This window comes from Taudactylus pleione, unplaced genomic scaffold, assembly GCF_031769625.1.
Source record: "Taudactylus pleione unplaced genomic scaffold, aTauple2 ptg001632c, whole genome shotgun sequence".
NCBI classification, from domain to species: domain Eukaryota; kingdom Metazoa; phylum Chordata; class Amphibia; order Anura; family Myobatrachidae; genus Taudactylus; species Taudactylus pleione.
Genome location: NW_028286029.1, coordinates 1 through 18,519, shown reverse-complemented (window position 1 = coordinate 18,519; position 18,519 = coordinate 1). Strand labels below are relative to the sequence as shown.

The 18,519-nt window shown below is 44.2% G+C and overlaps 1 protein-coding gene across 1 annotated transcript; it reads right to left on the bottom strand.

Moving 5' to 3' along the window:
• Nucleotides 1–1,958: 1,958 nt before the first annotated feature.
• Nucleotides 1,959–5,819, bottom strand: LOC148442051 (DNA damage-regulated autophagy modulator protein 1-like). Its single transcript, XM_088464315.1, has 4 exons — nucleotides 5,701–5,819; nucleotides 5,463–5,530; nucleotides 3,939–4,081; nucleotides 1,959–2,147 (listed from the first exon to the last, which is right to left on the bottom strand). The coding sequence occupies exons 1-4, from the start codon at nucleotides 5,817–5,819 to the stop codon at nucleotides 1,959–1,961; spliced, it is 519 nt and encodes a 172-aa protein (XP_088320441.1).
• Nucleotides 5,820–18,519: the final 12,700 nt, after the last annotated feature.

Here is an 18,519-nt window from a genome sequence, read left to right as displayed (position 1 = left end):
TTGCAGCAAGGGAGGTGTGGAACTCCATATTTTCATAGTTGCACAAACCCAGCTGCAACTCATCACTGAGCAGCAGAGGAAGACAAGCTCTTTGCCCTGATGCTGTATAGCAGCCAGGTAGTAGGATTGAATGTTCTAGTACCAGGGAAAGGGCTAACGCCCCTGTCATTTACCGCCAGACCGCCATACATAGGGGAGAAGCGGTATCAGCGCACGTATATGATACTGCTTCGGCGCTTCTTACATCTCCCCCACAGAGTGCTGGGACATTTACTTTATTTGTGTTATGTGTCTATGTGTGTCCAGGCCTAAGCTCATGTAGGCTAAAGTGCAGTGTCAGCTGCCATTAACAGACACTACTTTACTGATTACTTGCCTGTCTGAATACTCATTTCTACCCCCTGTGTTTATATATATATATATATATATATATATATATACACACACACACACAGACACAGTGTCATATCCTAAACATACCTGAGCTGCACGTTCTCCAGCAATCAAGCCAAAAAATGCGACAACTGAAAGGTGTTTGTGTAAAGGGAAATAACATTATTATACCTGTAAATACCAGAATGTTAAGACTGACCTAGTAATTAAAAGATTACCACTAAACTAGACACACAGGCACATTTTGTTGTATTCTCAGAGCAATAACATCACAATTCCACCATACACAGATCAATCAAATTTATATGATTGTTTTGGCATAAAAAGTGAGGGAGAACAATATTTTACTATCTGATTTTACACCTCTTAGAAGGGGAGAGGAGATGACTATTACTATCTGATATTACACCTATCAGGAGGGGAGAGGAGATGACTATTACTATCTGATATTACACCTATCAGGAGGGGAGAGGAGATGACTATTACTATCTGATATTACACCTATCAGGAGGGGAGAGGAGATGACTATTACTATCTGATATTACACCTATCAGGAGGGGAGAGGAGATGACTATTACTATCTGATATTACACCTATCAGGAGGGGAGAGGAGATGACTATTACTATCTGATATTACACCTCTTAGAAGGGGAGAGCAGATAACTATTACTATCTGATATTACACCTATCAGGAGGGGAGAGGAGATGACTATTACTATCTGATATTACACCTATCAGGAGGGGAGATGACTATTACTGTCTGATATTACACCTATCAGGAGGGGAGAAGAGATGACTATTACTGTCTGATATCACACCTCTTAGAAAGGGAGAGGAGATGACTATTATTATCTGATATTACACCTATCAGGAGGGGAGCGGAGATGACTATTACTATCTGATATTACACCTCTTAGAAGGGGAGATCAGATGACTATTACTATCTGATATTACACCTATCAGGAGGGGAGAGGAGATGACTACTACTATCTGATATTACACCTATCAGGAGGGGAGAGGAGATGACTATTACTATCTGATATTACACCTATCAGGAGGGGAGAGGAGGTGACTATTACTATCTGATATTACACCTCTTAGAAAGGGAGAGGAGATGACTATTATTATCTGATATTACACCTATCAGGAGGGGAGCGGAGATGACTATTACTATCTGATATTACACTTATCAGGAGGAGAGAGGAGATGACTATTACTGTCTGATATTACACCTATCAGGAGGGGAGAGGAGATGACTATTACTATCTGATATTACACCTCTTAGAAAGGGAGAGGATATGACTATTACTGTCTGATATTACACCTATCAGGAGGGGAGATGACTATTACTATCTGATATTACACCTTTTAGAAAGGGAGAGGAGATGACTATTACTGGCTGATATTATACCTATCAGGAGAGGAGAGGACTATTACTGTCTGATATTACACCTATCAGGAGAGGAGAGGAGAGGACTGTACTGCCAGCTATTACATTTGTCAGGCGGGGAGGTCTAATAAAATCTTATATAAAGAACTCAAATCTCAGCTTGTTACTTTGTTGATCATATGAAAAGGATACAGATAATAAGAGCTGTAGCCATCAGCACAGATAATGCCATTCTTATGTGGCATACACGGCGGCTGCTGAAAGATGTGCTGTATAGCTTTACAGCCTGGGCAATGCTATATATGGCACTGAATCCGAATGCCACAAATGCTCCAGCCCTGTGGATATATGGATGGGTTGACACCTGCAACATAAACATATACATGTAAGAATATAATGCAACTTTCTGCATTTGTAGTTAAGAATTATCCTTTCCTAATTTCTTATTTTATTACCAGTTATTTATATAGCGCTCTCAAATTCCGCAGCGCTTTACAGAGAATATTTTGCCCATTCACATCAATCCCTGCCCCAGTGGAGCTTATACTTTTTTTTGTTCAAGGCCAATTAACCTACCAGTATATTTTTTGGATTGTGGGAGGAAACCGCAGCACCAGGAGGGAACCCACGTAAACACGTTTCGTGGTGGGGATCGAACCCACGACAGGGAGAATATATAATCTCCACACAGCTAGAGCCATGCTGGGCATCGTACCCACGACCTCAGTGATGTGAGGCAGTAATACTAACCATACATCATCCATGATGCCCGTCAGATAGCTGATTGTAATGCACAAGTGCCTCTAATACTAAAATAAACAAATAGTATAATCTTTTAGTTTGCCCCTTACGGTGAGCTCAGCAGATGTGTGGCCATACAGAAGCACATAACTGCTGGCTGAGTGGTTTTCCACAGGGCGTATATATGGTGTGTGTATGGCTGAGTGATGCTATTAGTGTGTCTATGACTGCATGGGTTATTGCCATTTCTTCTTCATCCACCAGGGGACACTGGAGTTACACCGGGCGTATATGGGTGATGCTATTAGTGTGTCTATGACTGCATGGGTTATTGCCATTTCTTCTTCATCCTCCAGGTGACACTGGAGTTACACCAGGCGTATCTTCTACTGTAGCAGCTTCAGTTGAAAGACCAAAATGCAGAGAGTGGGGTCTTGGACCTCCTACGGCAAAACGTCGGTACTGTGCCTGCTGGTTTCTGCAGCGTTCGAGATGACCAGGCGACTCCTAATCGGTCGAAGGTAAGTTGTTTGTTCCAAACTTTCCAGGGCGGAAACTCTTGACACAGAAACCTTTAGAACCTATCTACCAGTACATCACAGGGTCCCATCATGTTGATGTTGACGTCTTAAGGTGGGTTTTCCTTATAATTCTCCCTTTTACTTGTAGGAGACACCAGCACTTTAAGGCAGGCAGAGTACCGACTCTTTGCCGTAGGAGGTCCGAGACCCCACTCTCTGCATCTTAATCTTCCAACTGAAGCTGTTACAGTAGAAGATGCGCCCTGTGTAACTCCAGTGTCCCCTATGGAATCGGAGGAAGGGATTTATAGGTAAGTACCAACATTCTATTTTCCTGTTACAGCTCTTACAAGGAATAAAACATTGGGATTGCACCAATACTGCTATAGTGTAACAGGCATGTACATGTTTGTGACATGCAGATATCAGAATACAACTCTGTGGGGCTCATTTAGAGTTGGGCGCATTTGCAGTCTGAACGTACACAGAAAAAGATGTAGAAAAACATGCACATTACTAGCAATTATGGCATTGTGATGCCTCCCAGCAGGGACCCCAACACTGCTGGTGGTGTCACCACTGGGTCTATGTACTATGACAAATAGGAATGGAAGAGCGGCACATTTACCCTGCTCCTTCCATATTTGCCTCATGTCGGTCGCTGTGCACGGCCATCTGCTGTGGGGGGGATGTAGGAAGAGGAGCCAGTGAGGAGATAGAACACGCACACGTTACACTGAGACGAGTCATTACCATGCGGCATATATGGGTCACTCCCTCCTTTCCTCCAAGCACCAGGTTCCCCATCACAGTGTATAGAGCCCTGAGCCTAGAAGGGATCTGCTAGGAATCTGCCATTTGTCATATAAAACATTGGAACACTTGTAACCAACCTGAAATATCGCTACTACTACTGTCCCAATGCATGAGACCCATCCAACACCGAGCAGCACTTTCTGCAAGAGCGGCTGGTGTGTGTCACTGCCAGCCGTCCTCAGGTGTATGAACCTGTACGTGATGTAGGCTGTACACGCTCCTGGAATAGAAAATACACATGATCAGCCCATAGCTATTACATATGTTCTTTATATACAAAGTGATTAATGATATCATCCAGTGATGGGCAATAAAGGTGCACAAGATGCCTGGTCCTGGCTCCCTGATGTGACATTACAGGAGGATGTAACATGGGGAAGGGCTGCTGTGTCACTGAGACATAGATAGAAAGGCTTCTCTATGAGCAGCAGAGAATGTCCTGCAGTGCTTATGTATTTGTGCAGGTGTACCTTACTTGTCCCCTGCCCCCTCTCACCATCCTCATCTACATATCCATCATACGCTTACCCATACGGTATCCCACAGCCACTGGGCAGACACCAGTTGCTTACCAGTGATCTAGAGGGAATTGGGCAGCTATTCCCATTGTGACAGTATATAAATGATGTTACATTGTATTTTATTGGAAACTGATGGGTAATGTGAATTCCAGGATCACTGACGCTGGGCCGTTCTGGGCCTCGGGCAGCAAGTTTAATAATGTCAAATTTGTTGATTAAAAATAGTCTAAATTAGTGGTGTATTCAATTATAGTAATAAAGGATGAGAAGGTATTATTTCTGGTACATGTTTATACAAATGTGTTCAATAATGAAACCTATTCATGTTGTGTAATGGTTGTGCCTGGGCGGCCCCATGGAATGAATCCCTTAATGTCCTTCCAGTTACTATGCATTATGCTAATGGTGAAGGTGTAACACCCCCTGCAGCATAGGTGATTGTCAGCTCTTGTGACAGGTGAGTATGGACAGGGCAGGAGGCTACAGAACTCTCCTGTCTGAGTGGCGTAGTGGTCACTGTGAGAGCCTCCCATGATGTACAGTATGAGATGACACTTGTCAGTGTACATAGTGTCACTGGGGATGGAAGGATGTGACCCGGTGCTCCAGTGTAACTAGGTCATCTGAGATGGCTGCAACTGTGCAGGGGCAGAGAAGTGATGGTGCCACTATGCAAGAATATAAGCTCTTGTGTCAAGTAACACCACTGCCCTATGTAGCTCAGTGACCTGTGCTGGAGTGTGAGGATGGATGATGGTGAGAAAGTGCAGCTCAGGGAGATTTACCCTTTTATCTCAGCACTAGAAACATGACAGCACTGCTACACGGCTACACCTGTTCTATCTGCACTATATGAATGTTGTTATATATCCTGCATGTGACGGGACACTTATATACTGATACCCCCCCACAGAAGCCTGAGGTGGGAGAGACTGAGCTAGTGCCAGGTGGCTGACGTCAGGGTGACCCAAACTTACTCACTAGTGAGAGACTACACCTGCACTGCCCATCAGGCAAACAGCTGGCATGTACTAAGAGGAGAGAGGGGTTGGCGCTGTGATACAGTAGCAATCCACTTACCAAACATAGCAAAACCACAGAAGACCACTGCAAACAGGATACACTCCGGATAAAGAGATCCAGTTTCACTGTGAGGGAAAACAACAAGTAATTGGGATGTAATATTGTATAGTTGGAAATACTCTTTCATCTCCTCTAAAACCATTTTCCTAACTTTCAGTCTGTCCTTCCAGAGACCCAATGCCCCCAAGACCCGAATGTGTATGCTAGTGTGATATCTATATATTATTTCCCTTACCTGATATACATCATCCAAGATTCAGAATGACCATAGATTATGGTCACATAATAAGACATAATGAGACCGCTCAAAGTCCAGAAGAACCAGAAACACGGTATCAACGCCAACGCCATCATCCCCACAAAGCCCAGATCCTGCTGCTGCCTGATACAGCTGGTCTGGGCACTGTGACATCACAATGACGGGCAGTAGCTTGGGTTACTGCAGGTGCAGTGCATGACGTTTACTCACAGGTGCCACAGAGTATTAAAGGCTGGATATTTATTTATTAGTTTTTCAGCCAACTAGATTTTATTTGCTTGTAACATGGTAATTCCTCTGGATTTGAGCATTAATTGTTGACTAGAATGAGGTGAAGTCCACATAGTGGTCCCTGCACCTATGACAGGAGCGTCTGAAGGTGCAGAAACATTTATCACACACCCCAACATGACCCATTCCACCAGGGTCAAAATGCTCCGCTCCTGGGCTTCCCACCAGGCATACCAGCACACTATCCAACAGTTCATGCTGCGGTGCCCCCTACATACAACCCAGGGAAGCTTAATATTTGCAGTTAGAACCCTGAAACCTGGTGTCTTCAGGGATATTCCAGAAATAATTTTTGATAAATATGTCATTTGTGACTAATATATGCCAAATTCCATATTATCCAGAGAAGTGTAGTGGTAAAAATGGTGCATAAGCGCAGTGTAGTAATGATAAAAAGTGCACAGGTGAAGTAATTATAATAAAATCTATATAAAAAAGGTGCTGTGTGTAGTGTATAAAAGGGGATTGATTATTGTGAATAAGCTAAAGATTCAATGTTACTATTAAAAAGATAACGAGGAAGTTTCCAACTTAAGTCACGGTTTAAAGCAAATTAGGGCCGTATTCAATTTGGTGCGAAATGTCGATAACTTTTCGCATGCCGGGCTTTTCACCGTCATCGCTGGTTTTCCATGCGGAAAGTATTGGGCGCGTCCCCGCTTTTCACCGTATTCAATTAGAAATCAGAGAAACCGGCAGCCGGTGAATTCGGGCCTGGTGAAAAGTACTGTAAGAAATGGGGAAACCACTCTGTAACCCCCGAAAAGCTGCACTAACATAGGGGCTCACTATAGGTGAGTCCTAGTACCCCTATTAAAGCTATTCTGGGTACTTTAGTTCTCTCAATTGCTTGCTATTAGCGTCTTTGCTTAAGTGGTGAAGAATGGCATTTAGCAGGGTTTTTTTTTTTCAAAATAAATAGTCCCAACAAATTTGGGGTACATGAAAATGGGTGCAAGCATGGTTTAAAATCGCTAAAGTGAGGTTTTAAAAAAAATGCACCATCAGCAAACACCTGCAATGAAAAAAACACCCGGGGCAGACTTGGGGGACCCCTGGAGTTTATTTTGCTAGTTTTTAAGTTTGTTCCCCAACTTTGTTTTTTCTTCGCCCCCAAAAACTAAAGAACTTCTTTGGGGTGATCTAAAGTATTCTTTTAAGTATTTTTGACGCAGTTTACCTTTGGGGGACTGTCCCAAGGCAACAGGTGTGTTCCCGCAAATTTGCATCCCAAACCCCCAATTCTGCACTTTTTTCGCCTCCATTCAGAGGCGAATCTTTTCCGCTGGTTACAAGGCGCAGTCTTTGAAATTGAATACTGCGGAAAGTTCCCGACAGGTGATATTGTCATCGGCGAAAACTTTTCGCCTGCAATTGAATACGGCCCTTAGTGTGTTAGTATATGAAATAAGTCCTCATCCATCCAATAAAGCATTATATTGTATTTGTTCATTGAGTCCTTCAGGGCTCACGGGACTTATTCTAAATAACCATTCGCTGCTACATGCATCGGGGTGAAGCACGGGGCTCATTCTGACAGCAGATGCTGCACTTTATCTGATTCCTACTGTGCCAGTGTAGCTGTGACTCTCATCCCCTGTTCTATGCTGTATAGCACAACAGAGGAAAGTAGATCACAGCTCATGTTAGCACGCAAGTTCAGATTTCCCTCTATTTACCTCCATGATGGATATCATTGTTGAAAATTGTTATTCAGCTATACCAGTACTGTAATAGAGATCATCCTTGAATACCCAGTTAGTGTCATATGCATTATATTGGTAATTATCCTAATATTATAGGAATTAGAGGCTTGCGGTGCTGTTGTTTTGAATATAAATGTGTTTATTTTTGTAAGCGTTTTATGTTCTCACATATTTCACCACAATTGTCACTTTTTTGTCACTGTATTTTGGATACACATATACAATTTCCTTAGGATGGGTACACACTAGATGATAAATCGGACGATTTGCCGTTTTGAGACTAATTGGAATGACATCATCTAGTGTGAACGCACTTTTGCACGCTCCCGTGCGTCATTCATCGCATCTTCTCACCTGATGTGCAGCACAGCAGAGGGGACGATGAGATAAATGACGCCATGCTTCTAAATGCAGTATGGAACTACACATCGCTGTCGTCCACTACATTGTGCAATATGTACGGATGGCGCAATGTATCAGTTCGTGCCGGCGCTGGGTACACACATCGGGTAGTGTGTACCCAGCATTAGACGTCCTAAAGTACATTCTATTCCTATTGTGTTTTATTTTACCGTCACTCATTGGTCAATTAACAACTCTATATACAGTAGGAGCTAATAGGGCCAATATATATGTATGTACGATTATCATTATATGTATACGCCTACGTTTGTCAGTACAAATTATTTTCATTTGTACTTTCACCATTAGTTTGTAGCTAATCAGCAGCTTTATATGGGCACAAGTAGTGTCAGCATATAGTTACTTACATTGGAGAATTGTCTCCATTTAGTTTCTCAGGCTGCTGTTCCTCATATAATGAAATGGTCACAGTGGCAGATTGATAATTATTATGAATGATTACATGTTATATATTTTCAGTCTGTAGCTATTGTAGAGTGTGCACCCATAAAGGAGTACTTTGTTTTGGTGCTTCTTCCTGTTTGTATATACTCCTGGCAGCACCTCTCTGTAGAAGCTAATTATAGCTGTATTCCATAGACAAAAAACCTTATGGTTTCACATGTCCCATTAAGACTTCTTAGATATGATCTGAAATTTCACAAAACCTATTGAATTTCTGCCACTCAAACTTCAAAAAGCAATGAAATTACGATTATTAAGGCTGACGCCTTAATGGACGTGTTCTTTGCGTAATACAGATATAGTATGCCATGACACCATGTAGTTAACTGCAGATTCAGCACTCTCACAGAGTGAGATTGCTGTCACTCACAAAATGGTGGAGCTGCTAATTCACAGAATTGTGAGCTCATTGGAATACACACATGCAGTCTATGCAACTGGTCTGAGCAGTTATGTGGATCCCACATCCCACTCAGTGCCCACAATCTTCCCATTCGATCACCACAACAATCTCACTGGGTTCCAACATCCTTCTCACTCCATACATTTATCTCATTTAGAATACACGTTCAGCTCCATTATTTTTAAAAGTATCACACTGTCTATGCATGTACACTTTCTTCCCTATATTCCTCCATGCTGCTATATATCCCCAATCCCAACTGCTGTGTGGTCTCCAAACTGTGCTAGTCTGTGTTCCCACATCTGCACCAATCTGTCTTTCTCCATCCGTACCGCCCTCCACCTGTGCCACTCTGTTTCCCTCTGCACCACTGCCTTCCCACAAGCCACGCCGCTCTGTCTTCCTCTCCTCTGTGGCACTATATCTTCCTCCCCATGTTAACCAATCTGTCTTCCACAATCCCTACTACTGTGTGTTCTCCCATTTGTGCTAGTCTGTATTCCCTCATCCGCACCAATCTGTCTTTACCTTTCTATAATTTTCTGTCTTCCCATGTTCATGCCACTCTCTACACCCCATCCACGTCACTGTTCCCCCCCATCCGCACCACTGTTGTCCACCCATCTACATCACTTTGTTCCTCCACCCTATCCTCACCAGTGTTTGTCACTCATCTGCATCACTTTGGCTACCCCCCCTCTGTACTATTTAATCTTCCCTCTATACGCCTTTCTGTCTCACCCATCCACACCGCTCTGTCTCCTCCCCCATCCACACCACTCTTATCCCATCCGCACAGCTCTATCTTCTGCTCAGACCTCAGTTGCATAGACTGCATGTGTGTATTCCAATGAGCACACAATTCTGTGACAGCAATCTCACTCTGTGAGAGTTCTGAATCTGCAGTTAATCACATGGTGTCATGGCATACCATATCTGTATTACGCAAGGAACACGTTGATTAAAGAGTCAGCCTTAATGATCGTAATTTCATTGCTTTTTGAAGTTTGAGTGGCAGAAATTCAATAGGTTTTGTGAAATTACAGATCATATCTAAGAAGCCTTAATGGGACATGTGAAACTGTAAGGTTTTTTGTCTATGGAATTTCATTGCTTTTTTAAACGTTATTGACTATCTGGGCTTGGTGGAGCAAACCGGGCCATCTGCAGGCGAGAAGGGCAACAAAATGGTACATTTGTGCAGGTGGAGGAAGGCCGGGATACACAGGGTGAGACGGCTGCGGAGGCGGGCTGCAGGAGTGTGTGGCAGTGGCAGTAGTGGGGTGCGGACCAGTGGCAGCAGTGGAGCAGGGCGACAGAGGTGCTCACTGGCGCTGGGCATGCATCTGAGAAAATAAGACACTGATACATGGATGAATCAGTGAAATCCATCCATGCATCTGTGTGAATATTTGCATTTGTGTAAAATAAAAGTTAAAAAAGGGACACCCCCCCCCCCCCCAAATACAACCAGACCCGGGCTTTTCACCGCTGGTCCTGGTTGTGAAAATACGGGGGACAAATGACGTAGTGGTCCCCCGTATTCAGCGCAACCAGCACTGGGTTCTTAGCTGGTCCAGGAAATACAGAGGCAAAAATTAGTAGGGTTCCCCGGGATTTTCCAGAACTGATGCCACAACCAGGGGAGCCTTTTTACCGGGCCCCCCAGCCGAAGCATTAACCCTGACCGCTAGTCAGCCCAGGCCGAGGACCCCCGGGGGATCTGGGGACCCCCCAATAATGGGGTCTCCCCTCTCCAGTGCACCCCAGGCTGAGGCTAACAGCCTCTGGCGCTGGGTGCCGGGTTGATAGCGTAAGGTGGTGTAAAAAATAGAAGTATAATGTCTTTTGCAGTAGAACTACAGGACCCAGTAAGCCTACCTGTATGCTGGTTCTTGGAGAATCACAAGTACCAACAAGCAGGGCTTTAATGGCCCGCTGGTACCTATAGTACCCCTGTAAAAGAAATATTAAAAAAACAACAACAGACACCAATTGTTCTACACCTTCACCTGGGAGGCAGCAGCCTTTAAGCTCTTTTACATGGCTGCTGCCTGCCCCAGGACTTCAACGGCGACTTCACCTGGAAGGCTCCACCCATCCAGGACTTCCCCGTTGTCTTTTCTCTTCGGCAGCTCTTCACTGCTGCATCCCCAATCACTGACTGGCCTGACGGTGCCTCACACTGGCTTTTTTTTAAAGCCAGCAGAGGGGGCAGGGCTATGACGTCGCGAGCTGTGATTGGCTCGTGGTGGCCATCTTTAAATTTCAAAATGGTGCTGAGGCGCCATTTTTGATATGGGCACATGCGGTTCTCACCATTGAAGTCAATGGTGAGAACTGCTCATTGGCTGAAAGACGGAAAGTTTCCATAGTGAAATCCCGCCACTAAACTCTGAGGGGTAAATTTACAAATAATTGTGTTTGTCCCGATTTACATTCTCGGGTGAAAATATCACTTTTTTTGAAAATCAGGAATTTACTATCATTAGACTGTTTATTTTTTCATCTTTTGGGGGTTGAAATCGGGTGATTTAATGCCACAAATTTGTCAGTTTTTTATCACTAGAAATGAATTTGCCGGCGTGGCCTGACTGTCAATGGAGGCAGTAGACTTTTCTTTGAGCTCCGGACCTCCATAGCTCCAGCGAGCCCCGGCAGCCTTGATCGCGGCTAAAAGAGCCCAGCGACTGCTCTCCCCCATGCCCCTGTTCCTTCTATAGCCTAAGCGGGTAGGGTCCGCAGAATCGGGGCGCGCTAGGTACGCTCGCGGATTGCGCCCTACCTGTTTCCTCCTGAGCCTGGGAATGGAGTCCGGAAACCAGCCACAGCGGACCTCTGGCGGTGTTTGGTCGGCGCATCCCTGTTTACGGGCGCCCGATGGAGCACTCTCCGCTCCCCACCGCTGACCACAGGACACCTCTCTGGACAGTCAACGTCTACCTCCTTACTGCTGTCGGGTCCTGTGCTCCTGAACCGGGGGTACGGATCCTGACAGACTCTTCAGCCTCCGGTGGCCATATTGGATTTTTTTTTGTTGTCCCCAGCGAATCTCAGCCTGGCTGCCAGCTTTACAGCCCTGATAGCTGTCACAAGTGCCCTTTAAAATGGAGATACCCTGTAGAGTGATAGAGGGGTGGTGAGTCCCTGCAGGGAGACTATATAATTTCTTTATATAATATAATCTTGTTTTGCCTCCCCTCTCTGCCCCCATTTGCATTTGCATTGGTGCTGGCATTGTGGTCGAGACCTGTTAGCCCTATCTCAGTACCTGGAACCCTGCGTAACTAACAGCATATGCCCCTTTTCACATACCTCACAGGGTTAATATCTCTCACTTATTTTTTTGTCTGCTTTCCTCCTGAAAGTTTTCACCCTGGTACTTGTATTTGTTATTTCTTATACACCGGCCCCCTCTTGTGGTACTTAGTGATTATTACATTAAGCTCTGAAAGTGGCACTGGCTATTATATATTCATTATTTTTATTTATTAAATAACGATCCCCCTGAAAGCGCACGAGCTAGAGATGTACGCTTAATATTACCACTCAGGCTGCCTGGATCAATATTGTAGAACCCTGTGTCTTATTTTTCATACGGTACTTTTTTTTTGTTGTCTCATTATGTCGCAAAGAAGCAAAAAACCTCCACCGTCCACTGCAAATTTTTTCGGATCTAAATCTAAGGGCTCTCAGAGTTCTTCATTGCTTCCAGAATCCCCGTCCTCTCCATGTTCGTCTGATGCCGGTATTGATCCCCAGATTCAAGCGGTTATGACGGGTTTGTTGGAGGGAGTCCAATCTGCATTCACACAAGAACTATCTAAAGCCATAACAGAGTTTAAGTCGGAACTGACGTCTCTCTGCAACAGAACAGATGCTCTGGAGTCCAAATCGGACGACTTATGCCGTTCCCAACAACGCCTTGATACAGAACTCTCTAGACTTCATGACGAGATGGAGACACTCAAAGAAAGACAAGACCACCAAGAGAATCGTTCTCGCCGTAATAACTTACGTATCCGTAACATAGAAGAATCAGTCCTTGGTTCTTCTTTAGCATCGTTTCTAAAATACTTTTTTCAGCACATGGTGCCAACCTCACAGATGAAGATTGTTTATGTGACAGAGCCCACAGGGCGCTTCGCCCGAAGCCCTCTCCTACTCAACCACTTAGGGACGTCATTGTTCGTTTTCATTACTTCAGTTCAAAGGAACGGATCTGGTCAGCTATCCGATTCTCTCCAGTGATTCCCTTCCAAGATATGCAGCTGCAAGTTTTTCAGGACCTGGCCCCTTCCACTATTCAAAAACGGTGAGACCTTCAGCCGGTCACTAAGATCCTGCGTCGGCATCAAATTAGTTACCGCTGGGGATTTCCCTTCATGCTTCAGGTCTCAGCAAATAACTCTATGCATAATGTTAAGACCCTTACTCAAGGTCAAGAATTACTAGCCAAGCTTAATCTCCTCCCGACGCCAACCTCTGTTTCGGTAACCGCTACACTTTCTCCCAAACCACAACGCTTTCATCCTCCGTTACCCGAGTGGACAAGGGTATCCCGACACCATTCTGAGAACTCTAATCCCACTTGAACTGTGAGGTTAATCTACGGTCGTTGAATTTCTCTATGTTAGGGTTTAATTCCCTTCCACTGTAATTTTCATATGTTACTTGGGAGGAACAGTCCTCTCTTTAGTTCTTTGCGAACATGTTATTATTTGTATGTATATTCAGGTTTATAGGTTGTTGTTTTTTTGTGTGTGTGTGTTTTTTTTCCCCTGCCCTCTTGCCCTTACCTATCCCTCCCCTTTTTCTTTTTTTCCCTTCCCTGTTTTTTCCCATTTATGTTATTTTTATTTATTTCATTTTTCTATATTTACACAGGTTTATGATCCCTGTATTACAGGGATTTCTGTTCGATTTGGTTATTGCGGATCCTATATGAAAGGGTCCAGGCAGCCATGTCTCTATTAGACAGTTCTTCCGCTACCCCCATGCTCCCTTTTATACTTTTGATAAATGTTATGTTGATTGATTTTATTGCGGTCCTTATTTGGGACCCAATTTACCAGGGTTTTTACCCAAATGGGTTCTCTGTTTCTTTTTTTTTCTTTGTTTCTTTTCTCTGTGGCTCTCCCATGTTCCCCCCACATTTCTTTTCTTTCTGTCCCCAAGGGTGGCTATACTTGGGCCAAATTTCTGACTCATTATATCTGTGTGTTATGCATATAGCATTTCTTTATATATTTTTCCATGTCTCTTAAATTGTTCTCTATTAATGTGAATGGTCTTAACTCTCCTAAGAAGCGTACTGTTTTTTGGGGGGCTTGTAGGAGGGAGAAGGCCGATATAGCATTCATACAGGAGATGCATCTTACAGGCCTTGCATTCCCAGCTTCGAGGTAGGTGGTTCGCCCAGACCTTCTTTGCTTCAGCGAATTGTAAAAAACGTGAGGTGGCCATTTTAATTCAGCGTAATGTCCCTTTTGTCCACATTAAAACTGTGATGGACCCAGAGGGTAGATTCCTTATAGTGATCAGGACCATCCGTACTGAGATTTTCACCTTGGTGTCAGTGTACGCTCCTAATTAAGACCAGCCCCAATTATTTGATTCTCTGTTTCGATGTATTAGCATGGAGGCACAGGGCCATATTATTATGAGTGGAGATTTTAATACCATTATTGATCCCCTGTTAGATAGATCTAAACCACCTGCAAACTCCTCCGGGATGTCTCTTCCTAGAGCTTCTCGTACTCTCCTGGCTTCCCTTAAACACTATGGCCTTTTGTGATTCCTGGCGCCTTAAAAATCCCCATGCCAAGGACTATAGCCATTTTTCAGCTCCACATCAACATTATTCCAGGATAGATATGATCCATATTTCCTCCTCTATTACCTCTCTGGTTACGGAAGCCGGTATTTCCCCCTTTACATGTACAGACCATGCAGGTGTCTATATTCTTTTAGAAATACATCGTTCCCCTCGTGGGAAGCGTAATTGGCACCTTGATGACTCCCTTTTACAACATCCCTCCGCTCTGCTAGAAATAAAATTGGCGATGACCCGATATTTTGAGGAAAATACTTCCCCTGATATTTCCTCTAGTATCCTCTGGGAAGCCCATAAGGCTACTATACGGGGTTTTCTCATTTCTAAAACCTCAGCGGTTAGGAAAGTGGCTGCACAGGAAATTCATTCCCTTGAGTCACAAATCTCAGTATTATTGATCCAACATAAGACATCCCCTAGCGCCTCCGTGCTAACCCAAATTGAGAAACTACGAGGTCAGCTTAATGCCCTTCTGTCTCGCCGCGCTGCGCTTATCTTGCAAAAACTTCGTCAACGCTTTTATGATAAAGCTGACAAAATTGATTCTTTATTAGCCAATAAACTGCGTCGCAGACAAGCATTAGGTGCAATAGACAAATTACACTCTCCGTCTTCTGGTTCTCTCCCCTATGATCCTGAGGTCATGGCTGAGGAATTTCGGACCTTTTATAGTTCCCTTTATAATTTAGCAGATTCTTTTTTTCCCACTTCTGCTGGAGCCGAGGGAGTGCGTTCATATTTGTCCTCTACCCCCCTACCTAGTCTCTCAGAATCCCAATTATCCACTCTCAATGACCGTATTTCAGAAGAAGAGACAATAGCTGCTATTAGATCAATGCGTTCCTCTGCCGCCCCAGACCCCGATGGGTTTACAGCCCAATACTATAAGTTGTTTACAAAAGAACTCGCCCCACATCTTACATCTTTATTTAATGATATTTTGGAGGGTGCTTCTTTTGCCCCTGATACGACTCGGGCTGATATTGTGGTGATCCCTAAACCTGATAGTGATCCTACTCACTGTATTAACTATAGACCAATCTCATTATTAAACGTCGACCTGAAAATTTATGCTAAAATCTTAGCGACTCGGTTAGCTCCCTTGCTTTCTTACCTGATACATCCGGATCAGGTTGGGTTTATACCTGGACGTCAGGCATCGGATAACACTAGACAGGCCATTGATCTAATACATTCTATTCATAAAAGGAAAGCTCCTTCCCTGATTTTAGCTCTAGACGCGGAGAAGGCCTTCGACCGCATTTCCTGGCCCTTTATATTTGCTGTTCTAGACAAAATGGGCTTCTCAGGCAAATTTTTAGATGGCGTTGTGGCACTCTACCGTTCCCCCCACAGGGCGGGTTTCGGTCAATGGGGTTTCCTCCTCTAGTTTTGGGATCATTAATGGTACTCGGCAGGGTTGTCCCCTCTCTCCTTTAATATTTGCTCTCATAATGGAACCCCTGGCGGCAAGGATCCGTTGTAATAGAGCTATTTCAGGAATATCCACTGGCCTGTCTGAATATAAAATTGCATTATATGCCGACAATGTTTTAGTTTCTCTCACTGACCCGGCCCAATCCCTTAATTCACTTCTAGAGGAAATAAATTCATATTCTCAGTACTCTGGTTAATGTTACCAAGACTGAAGTTCTCGATTTCTATATCCCAGCTACCCTAAAACAAACCCTAGAGGCCATGCTCCCCTGTACCTGGCATAAAAAAAAGATCAAAAATCTCGGCGTTTTCTTAACTCATCACTATCATCAGCTATTGCAGGCAAACTTTCCTCGCCTACTATATAGTATTAAGTCTGATTTGCATGACTGGTCCAATTATTTTATTTCTTGGATAGGCATTCGGTTAAGGTGAGCGTTCTCCATCGGCTCTTGTATTTATTTCAGACCCTTCCGATTTATATTCCTCCCTACGTGTTCAAATTCCTTCAGTATCAAACTTCATATGGAACCGGGAAACGCTTGCGGATCAGACTAAAGCTGCTTCAGCGTCCCTCCAGGGGAGGAGGTTTGGGTATCCCTGATTCTAAAAAATATTATTATGCTGCGCAGCTCTCTCATTGTGCTCAGTGGTGTAACTTTAATGCAAGGAAGGTCTGGGTTGTTATTGAAGCCGAGGAGCTGGGACTGACCACTGTATCTTCTCTTTTATGGATATCTAGGATTCATCGCCCTAGGATAGTTTCTTCTCATCCTGTAATTTTCCGTTTCAAAACATATCCTCGCCATTCAACATTTAATTTTTAATTGTTTCTATTATTATATTTAGATTGAAATAAATGAATTTGCCATAGGCTCAAATTGGAAGTACTTTTCATTCATTTCAGCCTATATCGGGAAGTTAGCATTATTAATTTTGCTATATTCAGACGTTTTTACTGCCAAATCGGGGAGTCAATAGAAGTTTCCAATGTACCACCTCTTGATCTGCGAGTTTCCATGAAACCTACAGAAATCAGTGTTTTGTGTATGTTTAATGAAAAATCTGATAAATTATAAAGGGAACTATAAAAGGTCCGAAATTCCTCAGCCATGACTTCAGGATCATAGGGGAGAGAACCAGAAGACGGAGAGTGTAATTTGTCTATTGCACCTAATGCTTGTCTGCGACGCAGTTTATTGGCTAATAAAGAATCAATTTTGTCAGCTTTATCATAAAAGCGTTGACGAAGTTTTTGCAAGATAAGCGCAGCGCGGCGAGACAGAAGGGCATTAAGCTGACCTCATAGTTTCTCAATTTGGGTTAGCACGGAGGCGCTAGGGGATGTCTTATGTTGGATCAATGAAAAGTGTGTTTCAAGGGTTAAATTAACCCCCCCAAAAAAAATTACGTGGGGCCCCCGCCCCCACTAAAAGCATACCCAGCCCCAGACTGGTCAGCCAGTCTTGGTTCCTGAAATTACGGGGGAAGAAAACGTGTAAGGTTCTACCATGGTTTTGAAACCAGCACCTGGCTGCAGGACCAGTCCTGGTTTAAAAAATAGGGGGGAAAAATGCGTAAGGTCCCCCCTATATTTAAAACCAGCACCAGACCTAAACCGACCGGGGTGTAATGCCACAGGCAGGAGACCCTTTCACCGGGTCTCCATAGCCAAAGCATTCTCAACCCAAGGCAGTCAGGCCAAGCCAGGGATCTCAGGGGAGGTGGGGACCCCCCGAAGATCGGGTTCCCCCATCTCCCGAAACCCCAGGCTTGATCTGAAGCCCGGGGCTCTTCCTCGCACCCCTGGGCTGTGGGTACGGGTGTAATAAAGTGTTAGCAGTAAACTATTGTATTTTACAGTGAAACTACAACTTTATTACATAATTACATGCTGCCAATGCATCTGTGTCATTGACACAGAAGCACGTATGGTTCCGCGAGACCCATCTCAGCTGCTGTGTATTTCAATGGGAACTAACGACGTTGGGGTCCCCAATACATTGCGCAACCAGCACTGGGCTTTGATCCTCTGGAAATACAGAGGAAAAAAATGAGTAGGATCCCCTGTGTTTTCCAGAACCAGCACTGAGCTTTTTCTAACGGGAGGCTGATGCCACAGCCAGGGGAGCCCTTTCACCGGGCCCCCCAGCCGTAGCATCAACCCTGACCGCTAGTCAGCCCAGGCCGGGGATCCCTGGGGACCCACCCCAATAAGAGAGTCCCCCTCTCCAGGCCAAGGCTGATAGCCCGGG